This window comes from Histomonas meleagridis, assembly GCF_020186115.1.
Source record: "Histomonas meleagridis strain 2922-C6/04-10x chromosome Unknown contig_32, whole genome shotgun sequence".
NCBI lineage: Eukaryota > Parabasalia > Tritrichomonadida > Dientamoebidae > Histomonas > Histomonas meleagridis.
The window spans coordinates 348,993-367,833 of NW_027150863.1; the positions used below are offsets into that span (position 1 = coordinate 348,993).

General features: G+C 26.8%; 4 protein-coding genes across 4 annotated transcripts; 3 read left to right on the forward strand and 1 right to left on the reverse strand.

Annotated features, from left to right (window-relative positions):
- Positions 1-2,698: 2,698 nt before the first annotated feature.
- On the reverse strand, positions 2,699-3,403 carry GO595_005134 (uncharacterized protein; the record flags this gene model as incomplete). The annotated part of the gene is made up of 1 exon (XM_067918343.1): positions 2,699-3,403. The coding sequence occupies one exon, from the start codon at positions 3,401-3,403 to the stop codon at positions 2,699-2,701; it is 705 nt and encodes a 234-aa protein (XP_067774684.1).
- A 380-nt stretch (positions 3,404-3,783) lies between these two features.
- GO595_005135 (cobalamin biosynthesis protein CobT) lies at positions 3,784-5,946 on the forward strand (the record flags this gene model as incomplete). Its single annotated transcript, XM_067918345.1, has 1 exon — positions 3,784-5,946. One exon carries the CDS (start codon positions 3,784-3,786, stop codon positions 5,944-5,946), a length of 2,163 nt encoding a protein of 720 aa, XP_067774685.1.
- Positions 5,947-6,225: 279 nt separating this feature from the next.
- GO595_005136 (P-loop containing nucleoside triphosphate hydrolase protein) lies at positions 6,226-7,824 on the forward strand (the record flags this gene model as incomplete). The annotated part of the gene is made up of 1 exon (XM_067918346.1): positions 6,226-7,824. One exon carries the CDS (start codon positions 6,226-6,228, stop codon positions 7,822-7,824), a length of 1,599 nt encoding a protein of 532 aa, XP_067774686.1.
- A 1,509-nt stretch (positions 7,825-9,333) lies between these two features.
- Positions 9,334-9,969, forward strand: GO595_005137 (sel1 repeat family protein; the record flags this gene model as incomplete). Its single annotated transcript, XM_067918347.1, has 1 exon — positions 9,334-9,969. One exon carries the CDS (start codon positions 9,334-9,336, stop codon positions 9,967-9,969), a length of 636 nt encoding a protein of 211 aa, XP_067774687.1.
- Positions 9,970-18,841: the final 8,872 nt, after the last annotated feature.

Consider the following 18,841-nt stretch of genomic DNA (forward strand, 5'->3'; position numbering starts at 1 on the left):
AAACAGCTGATAATACGTTAACTAATCTTGGACAAATAATTAATCACAAAGACTTATTGATTCAAGCGTTAATGTTGTGTTTGGATATAGTCGAAAATAATCCTCTGATAGTTAATAAATATGTCATAGCAGAAGAAGACGAGTTAGTAAAATTAATTCAATTGTTATGTGATACACAAGGAGTTGAGTTAGTTATAGCAGATCGAGAAGCGGGTTGTTGTAGAAGCAGTTCATATGATAATGTATCGAATAATTAAAACATTAAATTTTTTAAAAATTAGGCTTATTTTTTATTTTGTTAGTTCAACCGAAAAATAAGATTTATTTTTAACCAATAATAGGAATAATATACTTCAGAAATTGAACTTCTAATATGATTCATTTGATTATTATAATTATTTGATACAGATCTCGCAAATTGTGAATAGGTAGAGTGTTCACTATGAGGTTTTACTGTATAAACATACCCATTTTAATCATATTTAATAACATATGGTGCAAATCCTTCGATATATTTGTTGACATTAGTCTATAATTTCTATTTAAAATTAAGTGGTTTTTTGATAAAAGATCCCCAACAACTATTCATCATAAATTTTTGTGTAGTAGCTAATTTATTATTATTTAATTTTTTAGCTTTCATTCTTAAATTATATAATATTTGTATAAGTTGTTTTACTTTGATATTTTCTCCTGTAAAATTACAGTTATCATCAGGTTAACCTGCCTAGGTACACATTGATATTACAGAAAACATATAGACACCATTTGAATCTATATAATAATGTTTACCTGTTAACAGGTGTTAAATGTATTTGTTTTTATATGGTTTTTAGGGAATATACATTCATTTCGTATTTTATTAGCTAATAAAATATTGCTATATTACCTAATAACTCAAATACCCTCCAATACAATCATATTCGTACATGATTTTTAACATACAGCTCTCATCTCTGGATTAAAATCAGGCAAATCATCAAGATAGGGATCTTTATCTGAAACTATGTTCTGATACAATATCAAATCATTCTGTCTTGGAGGAATAATTGTTGAATCATTTGTATTGTCTTTCAAATAATTATGGATGAAATCGTTTATATTACTTCCATCCATATGGATGAACATATATAGCATTTCATTGATTATGAGCTTAAAACCTTCATAGAGTTTATTAATTGTTTCGTAAGTTGTAACATTATTCCAGTACTCAGCACATAAATCCTTTACTTCTTTGATATTTGTCGGATGATTTTGAGTAACATAATTGTCCATCAACTCCCAGACATTTTCGATTGGCAAAAGATCTGGTGAGTTATAAGGCCAATTGTTCAATAAGTTTATTCTCCGTTCAAACCATAAAATTGTTTGTGCTGATTTAGCACCGTCTTGCTGAATGATTCTTGGGTCGATATCTTCAATTTCAAGCACATAATTTTATCAAATTAAAACAATACTGCTCTGAGTCAATACTTATTAATAAGTATAATCGAAAAAATCAATTTTGTCTTATAATTAATATCGATTATACCAAAAACCATATGGTTCAGAAAAACTTTCCCCAGGAATTCGTAGGTTGTCTACAGTCATTTTAAAGAATTTAATACTCGAATAATTTAATACTCCAATAATTCGAGTATTATCTGCATTTATTTTTGTTGTACGTCCTCTTTTGGGTGCTGGTTCTCCAACAGACCATCCTGCTTTGATACAACTAGCTAAAACATTTGAAATTGTATTTGGTGAAACACCTGCGAGTAATTGAATTCAATTTGAATTTGTTTATATGATAATCCCAGTATCCAAAGGCGATATATGCAATACCTCTCTGATTCACCTTGGAAAATACTATAGAAATGTTACTTTTGATAACGCTATTTCATGTGCAAATTGATCTTGTTCCATGACAAATTATAAACCGTTTCTATCGTACTACAACTTATTTAGCACCAGTTTATATTATTTAACAATAAACAGTTTATTAAAGGACTCTACGAGGCCTATTAAAAGATATCATTTTAAAAGTAATATTTGTTCGCATTACACTCTTTTGTATAGATATACCATTTGTAAAGTATTAATTCTTAATTAAATCTCTCCTATTTAATCAATATCTTATAACGATAACATCGAAGGGCCCTGAAGCGAAGCCGTAAGGGGAGCCTGTAGATTATCTGCATTATAGATTATCTGTGTGTGTGTAGTATATTCATAATTGCCAGATATAAAATCTTATATTTTCAAGCAGTCGTCGACTGCTTTATACCAGTCCTCTAAATTACCCGACATAGCATCTATTACATTTGGTTGTTGATTTTGCGGTGCATACATTTTTAGAATATATAAAAATAATATAACGAAGGATTTATAAAATTTGTCGTGTAAGACACTTATATAATAATAATATATTCAAAAATAATATAATCTTAATGTAAATGTTTTTCTTCTTCGTTGGATTTTTTCAAAAATTCATAATATTTATTAATCATATCAGAAATTGCTGTAATATTACCTTCGCTGCCTTCAGATTTATATAGTTGATTGAATATATCGCTATATAATGGATTTTGCATTAAAGAGTTATTAAACATTCTTTCATTACTATTTATTATTTGTAATAATTTGATTTCAAATTGCACATTTTTAAAAGTTTTAGCTAAAAAGAGAAGATTCAATGTCACGTTTAAACGTTTTATCATTATTCGACTGGTTCATTCTTTAATTCCTGCAACTGGGTTTGAAGCATTTCAATCCTAGAATCATCGTAATTACGAATTTCTTTTCCTATGGATTCAATCTCATTACTAATTTTAATCATTTCTCGGCAAGCATTTACTTTTGCCTTGGAGTACATTTCTAGTGAATCTAGTACCGTCAAAAAGAGCTGTTTCTTATATTCTTTCTCTTCTTTGGCTAGTAATGCTTCTCGTTCATCTGCTTTTGAAACATCAATTTGTTTTTGTTTGAGACACATATCATGCTCGTCTTGAGCTTTTTGCATTTCAGGGGTTCCAGGCTTCGTGGCTCTTAATTGTTCTAATTTGGCATTAGCTTTTTCCTCAGCCTTTGTTGTCTTATTTGCACGATCACGTATTGCTTGATAGTTTTTGCGCTTTGATTTTATGTCTTCGTTTAATGGTCTAAGTTTTGTAAGCTCGGTACGCATTTTTGGAATAACATCGGATGCGTCTTTTGAAAATTGTTCTACCTTCCTGACTTTTTCATCTGCTCTGAATACAGGGTCTTGAATTTGTTGATCTGGTTGTTTACGTGCAAATTCGGTAAATACTTTTCCATGAGCAAGCCCAAAATAGTTATGTTTTTTGCCAGATGCAATAAAAGAAGATTCAATTGCGTTATCCATGTTGTGCCATTCTGGAAAAGCTCTTAAGCTGTTGAACATAGAGCAGATTGACTTGTAAACCTCTTATTGTCATAAAGTATTTAAATTTCCCATTGACTTTTGAATTTTGAGAACAATGGTTAAAATGTAAAAGGGCATGTTTCTTAGGGTTATCTTGATATGTCTAGTTTAAACTCATTACTTAATTAATATATTAAGACCTTGTATTTTAATTTTAAACATCAAACTAATAAAATATTTTTTGTTTATTATAAAATTTTGAAATTAAATACAATTTCAATATTTAAATAATTTGCATATTTTTTTTTCGATGGAGCGGTGTTGGATAATTTTTGTCAAGACAATTGTGATCAATTGATCTTTTTTCCACTTGTTTCTTACTGGTGTTTTGTTGAAACGGTTAGAAAATCGGCTGGTCAATGCTTAAAGCAAATTCTTCTTTAAAAAGATCATTTACGAGGATCAACTTCAAAGATGTTTCTTTTTTAAGCATACCAATTTTCACAAATAACAAAATTTCATCATTTAACCATGTTCGTTATTTTTCAAAATCCATAAAATCACAAGATCGCAATTGCAACAACAAAAATAGTCAAGATAACATTGAAGAACTAAGGAAAAAAGCTGACGCTGGTGATATTAAAGCGCAATATTTAGTTGGAAAAAAGTATTACGATCAAAGAAAATATAATGAAGCTGCTAAGTACTTTAAGCTAGGTACCGACCAAAAAGATCTCGAATGTACAAATTCCTATGCAATATGTCTCATAATGGGTGATGGTGTTAAGCAAGATTTTGATATGGCAGCAAAATTATTTAAAGAATGCTCTGACAAAGGACACAAGGAGAGTCAGTTTTTCCTTGGTTTTTGTTATCAAGTTGGTAAAGGTGTTCCTCTTGATCTTGAAGCTGCCACTAAATATTACAAAATGTCAGCAGACCAAGGTTATGTTGATGCCATTTCAGTTTATGCAGCATGCCTTGCACGTGGTCAAGGAGTTAAAGCCAATAAAGAAGAAGCAGCTAAGTACTTCAAAAAAGCAGCCGATATGGGGCACCCTCAATCCCAATATTACTATGGTGTTCTCTGTCAAAACGGTGATGGGGTACCCTGTGACCAGCAAACAGCAATAAAATATTTTAAACTTGCTGCAGATCAAAAAAATGTTGATGCACAATATACTTATGCCTGTATTCTTGCAACTGGTAATGGTATTGCACGAAATCCCACTGAAGCTACTCGTTATTTTGGACTTGCAGCATCTTCTGGACATCCTGATGCATCATTCAATTATGCTATTGCTTTGATTAATGGTCAAGGAATTGAGAAAAATGAAAAAGATGCAGTAAAATATTTCAAGCGCGCTGCTGACTTTGGTAATGTTCAAGCAATGTATTCATATGGAATGATCATGGCTGAAGGTACTAAAGATATTCAACCAGACATTCAAAAAGCAGTTGAATATCTTAAGAAAGCAGCAGACAAAGATCATCCTGAAGCATGTAATTCATATGGTGAACTTTTAGCATCTGGTAATGGTGTTAAAAAGAATCAAGAAGAAGCTGAGAAATATTTTAAGAAATCTGCTGACCTTAATTCTATTGCTGGTATTACGAATTATTCTAATTGTTTATTTGAGAAGAAACATTATTCTGAGTGTGCTGCATATCTTAAGCGAGGATCAGAACTTGGAGATCCACGTCTTCAATATAACTATTCTCTTTGCTTTAAAAATGGCTATGGTGTCGTCAAAGATGAAGCAAAAGCTCTTGAATATATGAAAAAGGCAGCTGATTCAGGCTTTACAACAGCTCAAAACGATTATGCTGTTTCTCTAATGAATACTAATCCAACAGAATCCATTAAATACTTCAAAAAAGCATCCGATAAAGGTGATGTTGTTGCAAACTTTAATTTAGCACTTATATATTCACGTGGTGATGGTGTTCCAATTGACAAAAAGAAAGCATATGAATATATGAAAATGGCAGCTGATAAAAGTCATGCAGAAGCAATTCTTCAATGTGCAATATGGTCTATGGATGGATATTTAGGTGAACCAAATTATGATGAAGCTTTCAAATATGCAAGTCTTGGCGCAAATATGGGAAATAGTGTTTGTCAATTCATTTTAGGTAATATGTATTTTAATGGAATAGGAATTAAAAAGAATTTAAGTGAAGCTGTTAAATATTATAAAATGGCTTCTGATCAAGGTCAACCAGATGCTATGTATAATTATGCTTATTTCTTATATTCCGGATTTGAAGTTAAAAAAGATGATAAGGAATCTGCAAGATTAATAAAGAAAGCAGCTGAAATGGGACATACAATGGCTATGGGTACATACGCATATTACTTAAAAGAAGGTATAGGTATGGAAAAAAATGAGAAAGAAGCATTTAAATATATGAAAATGGCAGCTGATAATGGAGAACCTGATGCTATTTATAATTTGGCTCTTTATTATTTTAATGGAATTGGAACTAAACCTGACCAAGAAAAAGCTGTCGAATATATGAAAAAGGCAGCTGAAGCGGGTCAACCTGATGCAAAAAAAGCATTAGAAACAAATAAATAAAATAATTTATATAAATATTTTTATGTTAAAAGAAAATGTTGTTATTTTAAAATGATTGAGTGTTAATCAGCTGATTATTAAAAATTTAATTTTATTGAATAAAGTTAATATAATTAAAAATAAAATGAGATGGTCATATGATTATTTCTATTTTCAATTTGCATTCTTAATTCATATTTTTAAAATGAGAAAGAAAAAAAAAATTTGAGTCCGTTTATTTGATAACGTTCTCTTTTTCATCAAATTCATAAGACCACAAAAACAATTTAATTAAAAATTATGCAAGAACATCATCATCGTCGTCGTCATCATCATCATAAAGAACCTGAAGAAACAATAGAAGAAAATGTTACTAATCCATGGACAGATCGTCCATATTCAGAAAATTATAAAACGATACTTAAACAACGTCGTAAATTACCAGTTTATGAATTTAAAGAAGAAGTAATTTCTACGGTTCAAAATAATAAAGTTACTATTATTGAAGGTAGTACAGGTTCAGGTAAAACCACACAAATTCCACAATTTTTATTAGAATCCAATATTATTAGTAATGACAAGAAAGTACTTTGTACACAACCACGTCGTGTAGCAGCTATTAATGTTGCAACACGTGTTGCACAAGAAATGGATGTTTCACTTGGTAGTATTGTAGGTTATTCTGTTCGATTTGATTCACGTGTAAGTGAAAACACACGATTAATTTATATGACAGATGGACTTTTAATGAAAGAATTTATCCTTGATCCACAAATTCGACAATATGGTATAGTCATTATTGATGAAGCACATGAACGTAATATTAATTCAGATATTATTCTTGGATTATTAAAACAACTTACAGAGATTCGAGCAGATCTTCATGTTGTAGTTATGTCAGCTACACTTGAAGCACAAAAATTTACAAATTTTTTTGGTGGTGCACCACATTTAATAGTTCCAGGTCGACTTTATCCAGTTGATATTATTTATACGCAAGAACCAGTTAGTGATTATGTTGAATCAGCTATTACATATGCTATTAAAATTCATCGTGATGAACCATCTGGTGATATATTAATCTTTTTAACAGGTGAAGAAGAGATTGAAACTGCATGTCAACGAATTCGTGAAGGTACACGTAATATAAATAGTAAATCTAAAATGTCTACATTAGTTTTACCACTTTATGCTTCATTACCACCACGTGAACAACAATTAGTATTTTTACCACCTAAACATGATAATATTCGGAAAATTATAGTTTCGACGAATATCGCAGAAACTTCAGTTACTATTGATGGAGTTGTTTATGTTATTGATCCAGGTTTTGTTAAACAATCACAATATCAACCAGATCGTCGAATGTTTGCATTACTTGTCACCCCTATTTCACAAGCAGCAGCTAATCAACGGAGTGGTAGAGCAGGACGAACTCGTCCAGGAAAATGTTATCGTTTATATACTGAATCTTCATATAATAATCAATTAGAGAAACAAACAATTCCAGAAATTCAACGGACAGATCTTTCATCAGTAATCTTAACTATGCTTGCTACAGGTATTAAAGATATTATTCATTTTCCTTTTATAGATGCACCACCTCAAACACAATTAGCAGTAGCTATTCAAGAATTATATCATTTAGGAGCAATTAATAATAACGCAGAACTTACAGAGATCGGAAATTTAATGGCCGTTTTACCAGTTGAACCTAAACATGCTAAATCTTTAATAGCATCTAAGAAATTCGGATGTACGAATGAAATGTCTACATTAATAGCTATTCTTTCAGAACAAGGACAAATATTTCTACGTCCACGTGATAAAGTTACTAAAGCAGATGCAGCACATTCACAATTTAAAAAGTGGTTATGGAGATCATATTTCATTAATTAATGTTTATGAAGAATTCGTTAATAATGGTAGTGATAAAAAATGGTGTGAAGATAATTTCATTAATTATAAAGTATTATCACGTGCAGAAAGATCACGAAATCAACTTATTTCTTTGTTACAAAAATTTAATATCGAAATCGTATCTATTTCAAGAGCAAATGTTGACCGAGAGCGTTTAATATTACGAGGTTTACTTGAAGGACTTTTTATGCAAATCGCAATGTTAAATGAATCCACAGGAAGTTATTTACAAATTGATAATCCTAAAGAAGCGTTTATTCATCCTTCTTCTTGCTTAAGAAGGAAACCTCAATGGATCGTTTATAGTGATTATGTGTTCACAACAAAAGCTTATTTAAGAAATGTCTCAGAAATTCAACCTGAATGGTTATTAGAAGCTTCCCCGTCATATTTCGATCCTAATAATCTCCCAGAAGGTCAAATAAAACGAGCATTAATCAATGAAAAAGTTAAAGAACAAGAAAGAAATAGATTTAAATAAAAAAATAATAGAATTCGTTTATATTTAATTTTTATTGTGTCAATGAAAATTGTATGAAAATGTGAAATGTCAAATCCAACAAAAATATTTTTGAATAAAACAAAAGAATTTCAAGTTGATTCAACAAGATTAATTCCAAAAGAAGTAATTTTTCAAGCAGGTGTTATAAAAGTCGAGAAATTAATTGATTCTAAAACTCAACAAAAATTAATATCTCATGTTTTACCTTTAAATGGATTTAATTCTCAATCACTTTATGAGTTTTTGCGAATAATTTATAGTTTACATAATTTTAAATTTGAAGGTTTACTTCCACTTTATGGTATTTCGTCAGATTCACAAACATTACAAATTTTATATTATGATGATTTTGACCTTAATATTGTTAAATTAGATTTACTTTCAGAACAACAAATAAATCAGTTACTTAAAACAACAGCAAGTATTATTAATTTTCTTCATTCAAATAACTTTCAACATTTACGTATTAAATCATCATCTATATTTACTAAAGATTCGAATACTTTCTTTATTGGATGTATTCAACCACTTTCACTCATTGATTTAGAAAAAGAAGATCTTTATCTTCCATTCTATAAACAACCACTTCAAGCGCGTGATGTTTTTATGTTTGGCCTTCTTATAATAGAAATTCTCAATAAAAAAAACACAAAGTGAACTTCTTGATGAACTTTGGAGATTTCAAGAAATAATAAATGATGATACACCTTTAAAATCTTTAGCACATCAATGTATTTCACATAACTATAAAACGCGTCCAACTTCTTTTCCAAATTAATAATTTCTTTAACGGTCACGAGACAGAAAAAGTCGAAATTTTGGAGCACTCCGAATTCGACCGTTTATTCACTGAAACAACAACAACAATTATCAATTTACTTATTCAAGGTTATCTTTATACTCAAGCAAAAGAAATAAATAAAGCTATTTCTATATATCAAAATCCACTTCTTCAAAATACAGCACATTCATATAATAATATTGGCATGTTATATTTAAACATTGATAAACATAAATCATTTGAATATTTTCTTAAAGGTGCAGAAATGAATTATGCGATTTCACAATATAATGTAGGACTTTGTTATCTTAAAGGGATTGGTACATCAAAAGATATTGCACAATCACAACATTTTCTTGAGTTATCAGCGAATCAAAGTTACACCGAAGCAATTTGGGAATATTCAGGTCTTATGCGTAACATTAATCTTTATGTTAGTTCCAAATATTTACGTATTGCAGCACGTAAAACAAAACCTGAAGCGATTCATATGTATGGATTAGCAATTGAATCAGGTATAGGTTTAGATGATGACAAATCACTTGACTATTTTAAAGTTGGAGTTGAAAATGATTATCCACAATCGATTAATAATTATGCGTCACGTATAGAATCAAAAGATCCTCAACTTGCAAATCAAATGTGGAAACATGTTGCAGAAATGGGATTGAAACATGGACAATTTAATTATGGAGTTTCACTTATAATTGGACGCGGATGTGAACCGAATTATGAAGAAGGTGCAAAATGGTTACGTTTGTCTTCAGATCAAATATATTCACGTTCGATGTTCGATTATGCACAATTATTAAAAAATGGTAAAGGCGTGGGAAAAAGATGAAAAAGCTGCAGATGAAATGTGTATCAAAGCAGGAAAAGTGAAATTTTTTGAGCAAATTAAAGCACAAGAAATACAAGACAAATTAAAGGAATTAATGGATACATTTAAAGAAGGAGAAAAAAGAGATAAAATGAAAAATGATAATAAATAAATATAAATTTGTTTTATATTTATATTTTCTTAAATTTAAATATTATGATCCTTAAAATTCTTTTGTTTTTAAATGATATTCTTTTTGATTTATAGTTTAATTTATCAAATATCGTATAAAATTTAATCTGATTTTCATTTTATTTGATTTAAATACTTAATTCGAATAAATAGAATTTAATATTATTTATTAAGGAAAAGATTATACCATATTTAAATCCACTCTTCAAACAAAATATATTGAATTTGAAAGATAACTTATATACTTCCTTTTTAGTATAATGTATGATATTGTTCATTTTGTCAATAAAAATTTGGTTTTATGTGCTGGAGATTGTTATCATCTAAAATCTTTTGTTATGTAGAGTTAGATGAATTCTTTGCATTTATATGAAAAATTTATTACAATAATTTTTTTAGTAAAAGAAAGTGAACTTCTTCTTCTTATGCACTAAGGAATGCTTAATAAATAAATTACTTATTTCTTTGATGCCTAAACTCTTTGCAATTTCAAATGCTGTTCTATATATTTTCAAAAAAATTCCAAATATTTTTAAAAATTATTAAATAATGAATATAAATATTAAAATAATTTGATAAATATCTTTAGCATTAGCATCAATTTCTTTTTGTTCAAGAAGCAACTGAACTATTTTTTTGTTACCATTTAGACAAGCATACATAAGTGCTGTATTAAATAAATTTAATGTTTTCCAAAAATTATTTTGATATTAAATATTACTAAATCATATATGAAATAAAATAAGAAAATATTTTTAGCATTAATATCAATACCTTTTTGTTGTATAAGTAATCTTCCAATATCAGGTTTATATTTTATTGCTGATAAAATAAGTGCTGTATTAAATATTTTATATAATTTCCAAATATTATTATGAATTATTAAAATAATAAAATAAGCATTAAAACAATTTGAAAAATATCTTTAGAATTAATATCGATTCCTTTTTGATAAAGAAGGAATTTAACAATTTCTATATTATTAGTAGATGCATGCATAAGTGCTGTTTGTAATAATTTAAATAAATTCCAATTGTTATATTAAAACATTACAAAAATTGAATCAAATTTCAAATAAAACAATGAAACATCTTTAACATTAATATCAATTATTTTCATATCTAGGAGAAATTTTAATATATCTAGATATCCATTTTTAGAAGCATTGAAAAATGCTGTTTTAAATATATTTATTAAATTCCAAATAATAATTAGGATTATTAAAACATTTTAACAAAAATTAAATAAAGTTAAAAAAACATTTAAATCATCTGAATTAATAAATCCATTATTAATAAGGTAATCAAACAAATCTTTATTTCCAGAAAATGTTGAGATATCCAAAATATTTAATTTAATTGGATTTTTTTCAAGAAAATGTTGTACTATAAATAAATTACCTTTTTTTATTGATTCAAGAATAAGAGAATCATTAATTTTCATCCCCACCTTTTCTAAAAATAAAAGAACCTCATAATTGTCATGATAAATACATTTAATTCCTAATTCTTCTAAATTATTAATCTCTTCTAATTTGTTATCATAAATATATTTAAAGATATCATTTCGATGAAATCTAATTGCTGCTTCATATGCACCATCAAATGATGAATGATTTTGTTCACATAAATGAATTATCTCTAAGTTCCCACCAGCAATTGCATATTTACCTGTGTCTATTAAATGTGATCCATTCATAAGTAAATATTTAAAACATTTAACTGAAGAAAAAAATGCTGCATAATCAACCAATAAAATATTATCTTGATTAATAAATGCACATTTTTCATATTGCGATGGTTTAATAAATTTATTAAAATCAAAATCACTTTGTGATGATATTTCTTGAAGTTTTTCTATTTCATCATTTCGAATTATTTTTGAGATTTCATTCGGATTAATTCCTTCATCAACTAATTTCTTATGAAGTTCCCAACCACTAGCTCCGAGAATTGAGTCACCAATCATAAAATAAGGGTCTGGTTTATGAGATATAAATAAATAACTTTCTTCAATACCCCTATGAATAAAATATGGTGTTCTCTTAATTTTACAAATTTCTGAATTAGCAAATCCATTTTTAATCATTTTTTCAAGAAGATAATTTGATTCTTGAGTTTGATAGATTAAAAGAAGTTGTACAAAAATTTCGATCACTTTGTTATGAGAAATATTTTTGTTTTTACTTTCTTCTATTTCAAGTTCTTTTAAATATATTTAATACAAAAATAATCATGATATCTTGCTTCAAAGTATGAATATAATAAGTTACACACTATAATATTAAATGATAACGGTGATTCTTTATAAAAATAATTTAATGATGATTTTACTGATTCATTAATATTATCTAAGCTTAATTCAAAAATAATTTGTGTAAGGCATTGCAACATTTGTAAATTTTCCTTATATTTCGTGGCCATATATTATTATCTGATTTGAAAAATAATATTTATTAAAAAAGTGACCTAAAAATTAAATAAATTCAAAAAAAACAACGCATTTAATATTCACTATATAATATTTGATGAATAAATTAATTTGCTTATGTGATTTCCTATATTTTTATGGAAAATTTTTTGAAATCAAGAGATGGATTAATGAATTATTGATATTTTTATAAATATAAAGAAAGGTTTCATGATTGAATTCATTAATTAATAAACGTTCTATTTTCAATATTTTGAATGATTGAACAAGAAAGAACAATTTCTGTTCATAAAAGTTCTCCAGAATTGAAAACTATACAGTCAATAAACCAAATAATATTCGAACTTGAACAAGATAATATAGATTTATCTGCAGAGAAATTAATACAGTATTTTGATGAAAACTTAGTTTTCACATTTAATATTTTTTTATGTCAATTTGTATTTTCTTCATTCCGTTCTAAAAGAAAAGATTTTTCTCTATATTTCCAATTTTTAAAAACCATTGAAAATAAAGAAGAAAAAATCATCAAAAAAACCCCCACAAATTTTCAATCTTTTTCTTGACTTTCTTCTAAAGGAAAAATGTGATGAATCAAAATATCTTATTGCTAAGTTAGCTTCCGAAAAGCTAATAGAATATGATTTTGATAAAGTTAAAACAAAATTATATTTCATACATTTATTTTCAGATAAATTATTAAAAGAAATAAGTGATAGTCAACTTTATATATTCTTTGGACACAAAGAAAACATTGAAAACATCAAAAAAGATAATTGGAGAACTCATATAAAAAATATTAATGAAGGAAATCCGAATGAAATATCTAAAATAATTCGAAATGATGAAATCGAAAAACTTCAAGAGATTTCATCACAAAATAATTTCGATTTTAATCAATTTATTGTTCCATCATCTTATGAAAGATATTCATTTGTTAGGAATTGTGGTATTTCATTAATTGATTATGCAGCATTTTATGGATCAATTAAATGTTTCAAATTTTTACTTATGAATGGAGCTAAAATATATAAAACAGGTGATTATGCTGTTGCAAATGGAAATTTGGAAATAATTCATTTATGTGAACAAAATCATGCATCTTTTTACGGTTCTTTAGAAGCAGCAATTAAATTTCATCATAATGATATCTTCAAATATCTTTATAATGATTATATTAAAAAAAAAAATATATTTAATGCCAAGGATACCATTAAGAAATTTTTCGAAAGATAATTATTCTCCTTCACAAAAAATAGAAATATTAAATAATTCTTTAAAAGATTTTGCTAATAATTGTATTGATTCATATAACTATGAAATTTTTTCATTTTTAGAAGGAGAAAAACTAATAATAAATAGAATGATGATTTCGAAAGCAATAATAAATGGTAATTCTTATTTTGTTAAACATCTTTTGGAATACAATAAGATTCAAAACGAATATTTCATGCAAAATCAAATCAATAAAACCATAAATAATATTTATAATAGGAATAAATTTGATATTAATGATCAAGATGTTCATCTAATTTAATTGATGTTTAATGTAAATATTTGAAGTTTTAAAACGATTTTTGGAATTTATTTAAATATTTTCAAACATTTCTAATTCTAGCAGTTGAAAAAAATTATATAGAAATAGTAAAAATACTTCTAGAACAAAATGAAATTGATGTTAATGTAAGAAATTTTCGTTTGTTATGTTTAATATTTATTTTAATAATTTAATATTTCAATATAATATTTAGATTTTGTTCAAATTATTTCAAACAGCACTTATGATTGCATCTCAAAATGGTGAAGTTGAATTAGTAAAATTACTTCTTGATCAAGGGAGAACTGATTTAAATAATAAAATTATTTACTTTCTTTAAATAAATTTTATTTCATGAATTTACAGTTTCATAAATATAATTTTTGTTTATTTATAATATTTGAAATGCTTCTAATGAATAAAAAAGGAATTAATAAAATAGAGATTGCTCAATTACTTCTCAAAACAATAGATATCAATAGTAAAAATATTTATTTGATTTATAAGTTAATTAATTTCATAATATGATGTTTTAATATAATATTTGGAAATTATTCAAAATATTGCAAACACCACTTATGATTGCATCTATTTGTGGTAATATCGAAATTGTAAAATTACTTCTTGAGTATAAAGATATTGATATTAATGCAAAAGATGTTAATTTTTTATTGTATCACATTTATTTCTATAATATTGTTTTTTCAAAATAAATCAGGAATTTATGTAAACATTTTGAAGCAGCATTAATAAGAGCATCTGAATTATGTTATCAAGAAATAGTTCAATTACTTCTTGAACAAAAAGGTATTGATGTTAATATTAAAAATGTATAAATAAATTATTTAATTTTAATAACAATAATTTGATATTTTAAATTAATATTTGGAAATTATTAAAAATATTTTGGACAGCACTTCATTGGGCAACTTCATTTGGTAATATAAAAATCACACAATTACTTCTTAAACAAGAAGGAATTGATGTTAATATTAAAAATATTAAATTTTTGTAATTAATATTTATTTTAATAATTTATTATTACAATAAAATATATGGAATTTATTAAAGTTATTTGAAACGCCTCTTATAATTGCATCAAAAAATAGGAATACTGAAGTTGTTAAATTACTTCTTGAACGAAATGATATTGATGTTAATGCACAAAATAAGGAAGGCAAAACAGCAATTGTTGTTGCATCCATAAAGAATAATAAAGAAATAGTTGAATTACTTAAAAGGAAAGAAGGAATTAAATATGAAGAAAGTCAATTGAAGCAAACATTTCAGAAGCCAAGTGAAAATAAATCTTCGCTTGGATCCTTATTGATGTTAGCTGCACAACTTGATAAAAATAGTGGTAAAGGAATAAATTTATTATGAAATTTCTTCAACGGCAACAAATAAAAAACACAAAGTAACTGTTTAATAGAAAAACAAACACAAATTTAGATAATAAACATAAAAATAAACAAGAATTTCATATTTATTTAAATTTTTTATTTTAATTTTGTTTGTTTAAAAAAAAAAAAATTGTAAGGGTTGTTGGAGAAGTGGAAAATTTGGAAATTTCTAAATTATGATATTCACCAATAATTATGAATTTGATCTTATATTTTTTGATTTCTTGTTCTATTGCATTTGAAACGAACGTTAATTCTTTTGGAAACGTTTTTTTAAAAAAAAAAAAAAAATGAATTCTTCTTATGAAAGAATGCAATATAGAATATACGATTCTCTTCAGTTTATATGTAATCGTGAAATTAATCTTCGTGATGATGAGATAGCAAGACTTAAAGAAGAACTAGCAAAATTAAAATCAGAAATTGAAACTTATGATGAAAAATTCACTAATGAAAGTGTTATGCAAAAGGAGCTAAACAATTTAAAAAACAAACTTTTAAGTTTAAAAAATAATCATCAAATTCAAGTTTCTCAACTTTCGATAGAACATCAAAACCAACTTCAAAAATTGTCACAATTACAACAAGAACATATTAATCAAAGTTCCAAATCAGAAACAGAAGTATCCGATTTTACCGAAGCATTTTCAAATTTAATATACAATTCATCTTCTGAAGAAAATGAACTCCAAAACAAAATTACTGAACTAAAAAGATCCATACAAATTGAGAAATCAAAAACACGTCAATTAAAATCAATTGTTAAGCAATCAGTAAACCCTATACCAAATCAATTCATAACACCTGAACTTCTTATGAGCCTTCCAAAAGATCAAAAATTATATATTGTTAATTCACTTCAATCTCAAAACAAAGCGTTAAAACGTGAAATATGTCGACTTGACTCAATGATATATGGAAGACATGGAAAATACCAAAAATGGAAAAACATTTAATTGAAATGAATTCATTAAATTAAAACAAAGGAAAGAACACAAGGCATAAAAAAGCTCAAGAAAGAAATTGTAATAAATTATTAAAAGAACAATTTAATACATCCGAAAATCCGAAACTTGAATTAGACGAATCATTGATATGCCAATTTTGTATATCTTTAAGAGATGTCATTCATCTGATAAATATACTAAAAGTATTAAATCATCAAATAAGATATTGTATGAACATTTACGTACATTCTTCTCCAAGCTAGATGTGTAATTCAAGGAAATGGATCCAATTGATTTGAACAAGATACCAAATCATGGAAAATTCGTATTGTTCTTGTTGTATGATGGTTGCAAAAGTACATAAGATTCGAAGATATCTAGAAACTTCTTCATAAGAAATTATATCATTGAACCCTTGTTTTAAAAATATCATGATTTTTTTTTATTTTAGAAAAGAACATAGTTAAAAAAATCGTAAAAGAAATCCAAAAGCCAATTTTTTGATATTCACCGTGGAACAATGGCAGTTCGTGAGACCCATTATCTCAAAGTTGGAACTTCGATTCTTTCCGGTGAAACTTTTTTTTCGTAAAAATTAAACGTGCACTTTTTTGACAAAAAGATTTTAAAAAGAATTTAAAATGATCTTTAAATCAATTTAAATCTATGAAATCAGTGATTGCAACCAAGGTTTTTTTGTTAAAATTTATTAGAAAATTTACATAAATAATTTAAAATTCAAGATATAAATTTCAAATTAATGCTGACGTATTTATAATTTCATCAATAATTGTCATTCCTTTTTCCTATAAAAATTTTATTTACATTAAGATGGTATTTAATTACAGTTTCATTTCCTTTAGAAAAAAAGTAAAATGATTTTGTTCACAAACACCTATTTATGAGATGACCAAAGCATTATTTAGAACATTATAGCTCTATTTTAATAAAACTAAAAAATTAATGACAAAAAAATTACATTGCATATCATCTTCGTAATCATAAATACAAATGAATAGAAGTAAATAAAATCTACAAAATGATTAACTAAACAACATATATCATAGTTATCATAGTTTTAATTCATCACAAATTTATTTAATAAAAAGAAAATATATTTAAACATCAAATTTTTTAACAATTTTCAACTTTTTGTTTCCTTTCTTTCCTTTTATTTTTCTCTTTGCTGCTGACATACCATTTCACAACAAGGAATTTCCCTTCAACAAATTTGCCGTTAAGTGCATTAATTGCTGCAACTGCGCTTTTGTGGTCCGCCATATTGCAAAGTCCGGTTCCAAACTTCAAGAGAAGGGGAGATTTAACAGTACCAAATTGTGAGAACATATTGCCAAGATCTTCATTTGTAGTGATATTTGATGGAAGATTTTTGATATATAAATTAGTAGATAATTTGGGCTGTTTTTGTTTTGATTTAGGCTTTTTGGAATTATTGGAATTAAGTTTGACAGTGCTTAATGTATTTGGGTATATTATTTGCAGTGGTTTTGCTTGTTGATTTAAGTATGGTGCTTGTTGGTTTGTGCTAGAAATTTGTTGGTATCCTATCTGTTGATTTGGATATAATATTTGCTGGTACCCTGGCTGCTGGTTTAACATGCGACTTGTTGAAGTCCTTGTTGTTGATTTGGATACAACGTTTGCTGAAATCCTATTTGCTAATTTGGATATTGCATTTGTTGAGAGCGTAGTAATTATTTTGGCTAAGTATTTATGATTTTAGATCTTTGCCACTCAGATTCAAAACATTTGGAAACTGTTACTAACGATAATATTGCATTCAAAAATATTTTCTGAGCAATTTCAATTTGAATTGACCGTTTGCTGTGTTTGGGATCCTGACGACAAAAAGCGCTCAAAAAAGACAGTAGATATGGTCGAACAAACATAACGAGATTAAATACAACAAGTTTCCCTTAAAGCCTTTCTTGCCAACAAAGAAAGAGTATGCCAAACCAGGAGAATCTTACAAATGCATCTAAGAAACCCATTTATTGATTATTCAATTGAGGGTATTATATTTTCTATCATTTCAAAAGAGGAGAATGTTGATCCAGAGTTTCAACATCAAAATGGGGAAAAAATCGAAATATATTTAGAAAGGGTTGATGGAACTCATAAAGTTGTTTTTTGAGTTGAAAATGATCGTTTCTGAAATGATATTATTTCCAAAACGGTTTCTATCGATTCAGATCGTGTAATATTTGGCCGGCTAATTATACGCATAAAATTTGCATTTCAATGGTTTACTCTAAAAAACAATTTTCCTAAAAAAACATACAAAATTATGTAGGATCTTCCTATAGATTTGGTAAAAATATTAAAAATTACAAGGTGTTGATGAATTTCCCTTCAATAAATTA